This window comes from Cephus cinctus, unplaced genomic scaffold, assembly GCF_000341935.2.
Source record: "Cephus cinctus unplaced genomic scaffold, Ccin1 Ccin1_scaffold0242, whole genome shotgun sequence".
NCBI lineage: Eukaryota > Metazoa > Arthropoda > Insecta > Hymenoptera > Cephidae > Cephus > Cephus cinctus.
Genome location: NW_014332958.1, coordinates 42,185 through 49,550, shown reverse-complemented (window position 1 = coordinate 49,550; position 7,366 = coordinate 42,185). Strand labels below are relative to the sequence as shown.

The window sequence follows — 7,366 nt, the reverse complement described above, 5'->3', positions numbered from 1 at the left end:
AATCCGCCGTTTATTTGATGGTAATAAACGGAACGGTATCTTACTCGCTGTTTTATCATTTTGCGCGTCTATCCGTTGACTTCAAATTCTCTCTCGTCGCCCCCATGTTCCCCTCTACCATTTTCAGTGAGCTGAGGCTGAGCCGCCCGGAAACCTGAAAACGGCCGTGGTGAGGGATGGTGGTGCGGGAAAGCCGCACCTGGCGCCCAACAATTAGATCTTCGGATCTTTTTCTTCGATTTCAGCACGTTGGGAGCAGCCACGGATTATTTGTAGGCGACGCCGATGAACGGTACACGTCACAGTATATAAAAGGGTAATTTTACAATATTTCATAATAGTATTGTATTACGTAATTATTATGTTTTTCGTCTATCAATCTAGATCAGATAAACAACTTGCTACCGTGAATATCGTCTGTTTAAAATATCATCTGTATATCCATCCTGACTGTAGACCGCAATTTAATTAATACGCAATTGTTTAATTTTTCTAAATTTAATCATAATCTCATTATCAAACCAACCTTGGGTTACAGGAGATGGTTCCTGTAACAGACACGTAGTGAGCATATTCGCCGTGGCAATGGTGGTTCTCTTATGGGCGTTACTAATGTTCCTGGCTTTGCTCCAGGTTGAGAAGGTACTCAGTCCTTTGTTATTACTAAATGTCAAGTTATATTTGATCACTCTGGTGCTCGTTATGAAAACCAACTTCAACCCTTGATCGGATCTCTCGATCATCCTTGTGATATTTTCAGCCCATAACCAGCCCTTTGACAGAGCCTCGACTATACCGTCCGCAGGTGAAACCTCTTGTGCTGTAACCAATTTGCAAAAAAGCGCCAAGGATCTCATCTCCGTGGCAAGGATCTCACGTCTTTTCTTCCAAGATTCGACGTGCCAGGCATTCTCGTGGGAGGAATTAAATAGATTTCCAAGGTAGGGTCGCAGAATTGGACCCAGGGTCTTCTTATCATTTTCCATGGCTGAAACATCCACAAGGTCAAAAATTAGGATGTGGAAATATTCAACACAAGAACACAGAAGTCTTAATAACGCATGAATAAATTTTCACCCGAGGGCGTATATACAGGTTGTCCCAGAATTGCTTTTAGACCGGAAAGTGGGCGATGCCTGGAGGTGCCCTGAATACCCTCCCGCAAACCGTTTCCCAAAATTCGCGATAGTTTTTAAATGAGAAGAATTTAAGTGCGACCAATCAGAACGAAGGATTTCCGCGGATTCACTCGCGAATGCCAAAGATAGCTGCTTTACAATAGCTTCCAACAAATTCCGCGTTTAGCAATTGTTTCATAGCCCGAGCGAGCGTCGTAGGATTTGTTGACAAACGCGGAATTTGTGGGAAGCTATTGCAAAGCAGCTATCTTTGGCATCCGCGAGTGAATCTGCGGAAATCCTTCGTTCTGATTGGTCGCACTTAAGTGCTTCTCATTTAAAAACTATCGCGAATTTTGACAAACGGTTTGCGGGAGGGTACTCAGGGCACCTCCGGGCATCGCCCACTTTCCAGTCCAAAAGCAATTCTGGGACACCCTGTATATGTATTGTGACGTGATTTTTCGAATCACGGTTCAAGGCGGGTCCGGTGACCGATACAGATAACGTTCTCGATTTCTGGTTCCCTTCGGGTTGCCACCCTGCTTAGAAACTACGCTCTCGGGTTGATTCGTACAGTTATGTCAAGGCTCTCGTAAGATTTCGATATTGTTTAGTTGAGGTCGACGTGCTCGAATCTGCCGTGGGGAGATAGTCTCGACGTACCGAGTTGCCCGGCAGAGGAGAGTACCCGACGGAGACCGAGGTGCTCGAATCTGCCGTGGGGATATAGTCTCGACGTACCGAGTTGCCCGGCAGAGGAGAGTACCCGACGGAGACGTCTCCACGGACCGGCGGAAGCTCGGGTGAGATACCGGCGCCCCGCTGGAGATGGGCAAATGGCTGTAGAGCGGGCGGAGATAGTTGTAATACGGTTAAGAGCAGGAGAGGAACCTCCTGCCTGAGTTAAGGACGTGGTGCCCAGCTGTCGCCCGATGCCCTGGGGAAGCGGCCGTGGAGGATCTCCAAAAATCACGTACCGATTCGCTAACGAACGCTCTCGATTTGGTTTAAAGGGACGACTCGAAGGAGATACAAGAGTTGTCGGTTGATAGTCTCGACGTACCGAGTTGCCCGGCAGAGGAGAATACCCGAGGGAGACATCTCCACGGACCAGCAGAAGCCCGGGTGAGATACCTAGGCCCTGCTGGAGATGGGCAAAGGGCTTTAAAGCGGGCAGTTTGTTACGGTTAAGGGCAGGGGAGGAACCCCCTGACCCGAGATAAGGATGCAAGCAGCCGTAGAGGATCTCCAGTTGTTACGTAACGATTCGCTAAGGAACGCTCTCGATTTGGTTTAAAGGGACAACTTAAAGGAAAGGATAAGAGTTATCGGCTATAAGGATCTCGATCAATCAGAATGATTATTTCTCGGATTTGGCTATTGTCAAAGCAGTCTGTCTCGAAGCATCGACCGAGGTGTCACGGGCTGGCTCGTGCTCCCGTGCTATCTGTTGATAGTTTTTCTTGCCGTGTTTCGCTATGATATAGCAAGTTCTCGATTCGTACAGTTCTCGCGTTGTTCTCGTGATATCCAGGCAATTCTATGAATTCCTGTGAGTGTTACGGAGGTGTAGTGCAGTGCCTTAGTGCAGTGCTCACCAGAGGTTGGTTCTCGAAGATAGTCGTTCTCGTATGTTTTGCTATCGGTGTCGAGTCAAGTTAAAGGAAATACGTTACAGTACATGTATATGTATAGATACATATCTATGAATATATTGAAAAGTGGTTTCCAGGACTTTTTTTCTTCAATATTGGCAGTTATGAGGACATTTGGTGTTTTCCAGGATTGACTTGGAAGTATTCTATATGCAACTTAAATTTCCAGGGCCGTTAAGCGGCCCTCAAATTGAATTTTCCCCAAAAAATGTTTGTGGTCGACACTCAGAGTTGTGACGGGCTAAGTAATGGCTTCGTTTGGTTAGATTAGGTTAGAACTTCAATGCCACATGTCCCAATGTTTAGTTTTTTTTTAGACAAAATACATCGGCTTGCCGTTGTGAGTGCTGCATGTCCTGGAAACTGCCCTTTGACATATTTATATATACGTATATACACACAACTGTATGCCCTTCAGTGATTATACATTGTGACGTGGTAGATTTTACCCCGTCAGGTCCTCGGCGGGAACTGTAGTGATACGCGGAAAAACGCGAATTAGAAAATAATCCAGGCAAGATCCCATCACCTCAAGGGCCAACAATGTTACGAATTTGCTGATTCCGATTCTGTTGTTTGATTTTTGCTATTTCCCATGCCGCGAGTATTGTATTCGCGAGCTTACCCAATTTCGAGAAGAACCAGCGATGGATCATCGGCGGGGGAAGAACGAGGACGAAAGGCTGAGTGACGTCAGAGTACCAGCGGGGCCCTAGCTGCGCGCACCAATCATCTCGCGACTTGGATCAACTCTACGCACGATCTCACCCGAGCTAAATGAACTGGTCTACGCGTACCAAGTAACTAGCGGGAAGCTATTACTCATGCCGCGTGACAGAGACCTACGAACGACGAAGCACCTGCAAACGCACCACAACGCGTGACGGCCGCCCACCGCTATCGACGAAAGGAACGAAGACTCGCGAACTGAGAATGCGGGGACGCCTGGTGAACCATTGTGAATTCCTATGGGACGACGAAGCCCATCGCAGGACAGCCGTTAATCGCTGTGCCCGATCTGTATGAATTGTCGCGAAAACGCATTTTGAATTGTAGGGCGTGGTGCCACTTTGCAGATTTCTGATTGGGGCCGAAGGACCAATCAGCTGTAGTTGCTAGTTGATAAGAGAAAGGATGATCGTCTCCGGTGCTGCCGATTACGAATGAAAGGGAAGGCGAAATCCTTCTTCTTGCCTGGACTGTCAACGACGCGAGTCGTGTTTTAAGCCATTTTGTTTTTTGGGTTTAAAGTCTGAGGAGAACTAGGACGTTGTCAGAGGCCGCGTTAACGGGCTAATTTCTCCAGAATGAAGAGACGTAGAGATTTCGGTAAGCGATTTGTTGTTTTTGTGAGCGATGCAATCTCATAACACCCCGCGTTTCATACGTTTTTAACTGGTGTCTGTAGGCACGTGGGAGAAGTTTCCACAGGTAGAATCGCGTTCGTTTAGTGTACGAGATTCCGCCGACCGGCAAGGGACCGTGTTCGCGTAAATGTGTTGCCCATAGTGGAGATATTTATCGCGCATTTTGTGAAGCTATTCGAGTATGAATGTGTTTGAATGATTGGTTCTCTCGGCAATGGTTGAGTGTTTGATCTCCGAAATACATTGTATCGCGTTCAAGTTAGGGACGTGTTGCCGAGAGGCACGAAGCGGTCCTTGAGGTCGTGTTTTTCGCAGTGTCGCGATTAGATCGCGTTATATTGTAGAATCGACTCATGTATTGAGATTGTTTATATTTGAACCGTATAGCGAATTGTTCAAACGTATGTATGGGCTTTTGGAAATGTTGAAATGTATCGAATCGTGCGAAAGTATTTATTAAATTCGGAAATGTGAAATTTATATCGGACTGTACGACTGTATTTATTGACTTGTAAGAATTTGACTGCGCGAAATAGATCGCGAAATTTGTCAGCAGAAATTTAGTATAACACGAGTTCGAAAGGCATTATTTTAGGTTTTAGACCCTCATAACTTTGTAAATTACTTTGTTGTTTTAATCGCGATCTTATTGGGTCCGTTATTTATTCTCGAAATTGTTGAATCGAAATTTTTGTACACACGTGGTCGCGCTAGAAATGGACGCACGAAATGAAGTCTGATTTTGTTATTGTTGACCCAAAAAGCCGATGTATATTTCCTTTTTGGTTGAAGTTGTTCTTAATTTCAAAGATCCCCGACGCCTCCGCGGAGCTGAGTTAACTAATAGAGGCACGAACGAACGAATCGTAGGAATTGATACGTGGTTCCCCTTTTGAAACCTGGCGCCCGACAATACCGTAGGTATTTCGAGTTTAGGATGTGTTAGCCGTGGGATGTCTGGAACGCGAAGGAATCGCGTAAGTTGTGCGCCGGTCGGTCTTGCATTTTCCGGTGAAGTCGAGGCGAAAATATACGTCACAATATATAAAAGATACACAATACAAGCAAGAATACGTTTGTAGCTATATACAAACTCCTATAATATCATCAGGGGTATACAATAAGAATAGATGTGGCCCTCAAAATGTAATGGAAGGACTCATATTATTATGTAGAATATGCATAAGGATGCTAAAATTGAAAGACGATACCATGTAAGCACTTTCCGAAGTCCTGAAAAACTTATTGCGCTGAAAGTTCAAAATGTTTCAAAGAACCTCAGGGAAGTTTAATCGAGTTTCCCAGTCGGCAAAATGATATTCACAACGGGCTATAACAAACGACGCAAGGAGCTTACTCTTACCGCTTTACGGTACTTTATCTTATTTCCCTTTCTGCAGGGCCAGTCATTCTCAATATTCTACATGCTCGAATTACTCACGTCTGTTGATTTTCAAGTTAAACGTGTATTAGAATTGTTCAAATGAAAACAGGCATATAAAAAGAAATTTAAGGTGTAACATTTATTTGGTATTTATTTATCATTTATTATCATATTACGTTTACTGTTTCGTAATTAAACTCACCAAAATATAACCATTTGAGAAGCGTTCTGGCCATAATAGAGTTACTCTCTAAATCCAAATAAGCAGTTTCTCTATCACGTCTTATCAGATCAACAAGCACGTCAACGGATCTGTCGAAGTAGGTCGCTGTGTTGCTCTTCCTGCGTCCGTAGCTTTTGAGCTTGCGTCGCTCCTGTTTCCGGTTCCGACAATCCGTTATCACGTAAATCTGCTCCCTCGCCTGCCGTAGTACCAGAGTTACGAGATAAAGGAGATTCTCAACAGGCTCAGGACTATGCGGCGATATCGGAAAACTCGAAAAGGAACCGTTTTCGAAGCCCTGGAGCAAAAGACAAATGGCAGGCGAATTATCTATGAAACGAGTTATAACTAAAAAATGGTAAGTTGGAAACAAAATTTCTTTCTCCTTCATTTTCTGCTATAACAAAAATATCCTTTCTAATATTTCCACTGTGTATTACAGCTATAAGGGGTGAGTCGTTTAATTTGGCACAAATGAATATCTCAGTAAGGAAGCATTTTACGAAAAAAATGGTCGAACAAATTTCATTTGGCTTCGAGGGGGAAAGAAAGTGCTGTGCCGTAATTTTCTAATCACGGCGGTTTTCAAGGTCTTCCCAAAATCAAATTTGCTTTTTTAAATAGGAACCTATATTTTTTATTGCAGATTGTTATGCTGTACAAAGAACCAATTAATTTTTGTTAGAAATATTTTTTAATAGGACCAGTATTTTCAATAAGAGGAGAACAAAATTAACTAACTTATTAATTAGAAATTTTAGGCTTTCGCGGCCAATATTGTCATTAGTACTCATGGTTTTCGTATGGAAGCCGCGTTTGTGTTCAGCTTCGCGCCGACGTTTCGCAAACGTTTCAATCTGCATCTTTAGGGCTAGGAGGCTCAGATACTGAAGCTCCCTGTTGTCAGAAAGTCTTAATATACCTATGATTGCTTATGCGGATCAGTACTTCAGCCAATCATAAGTTGTTTTTATTTTTAATTGATCAGCTGATCCACTAAAAACAACTTATGATTGGCTGGAGCACTGATCCGCATGAGCAATCATAGGTATATTAAGACTTCCTGACAAAAGGGAGCTTCAGTATCGGAGCCTCCTAGCTCTGAAGATGCAGACTGAAACGTTTGCGAAACGTCGGCAGAAGCTGAACACAGACGCGGTTTCCATCCGGAAACCATGAGTACTAACTTATTAAATAATTAACAAAATTAGTTACTTAACTTAAAAATTATCTCAAGAGAGTTCGAAAATGCATTGATATTGAAAGACATCATTTTCAACACTTATTATAATATTATTTGGCAATATTAACTATAAATAGATTATTTATTCAAGAAAAAAACGTTAATTAATTTTGATCTGCTCTTCCGATTTTCGTATCTACAAAATCGCTATACTTATTAACAATCTCGGGGCCTACGCTTAACGTTGAAATAACATTGAAAATACTGATCCTATTAAAAAATATTTCAAACAAAAGTTAATTAGTTTCTTATATAGCATAACAATCTGCAATAAAAAAATATAGGTTTCCATTTTAAAAAAAAAACAAAACCTTGGGAAAACCTTGAAAATCGCCGCAAATAAAAAATAACGATACGTCTCCCCCCCCCCCCC

The 7,366-nt window shown here is 43.0% G+C and overlaps 1 protein-coding gene across 2 annotated transcripts in view; it reads right to left on the bottom strand.

Annotated features, from left to right (window-relative positions):
* Positions 1–386: 386 nt before the first annotated feature.
* LOC107265900 overlaps positions 387–7,366 on the bottom strand; it is a 31,920-nt gene continuing 24,940 nt past the window's right edge. Inside the window, exons 9-11 of one of the 2 annotated variants that reach the window (XM_015735803.2) lie at positions 5,730–6,048; positions 527–988; positions 387–450 (exon numbers count right to left, since the gene is read on the bottom strand). In XM_015735803.2, coding sequence (XP_015591289.1) covers positions 422–450; positions 527–988; positions 5,730–6,048 — 810 coding nt within the window. In that variant the 3' untranslated portion in view covers positions 387–421. Of the gene's footprint in view, positions 989–5,729; positions 6,049–7,366 lie in introns of both variants that reach the window. The other variant, XM_015735802.2, reaches the window with a different exon arrangement.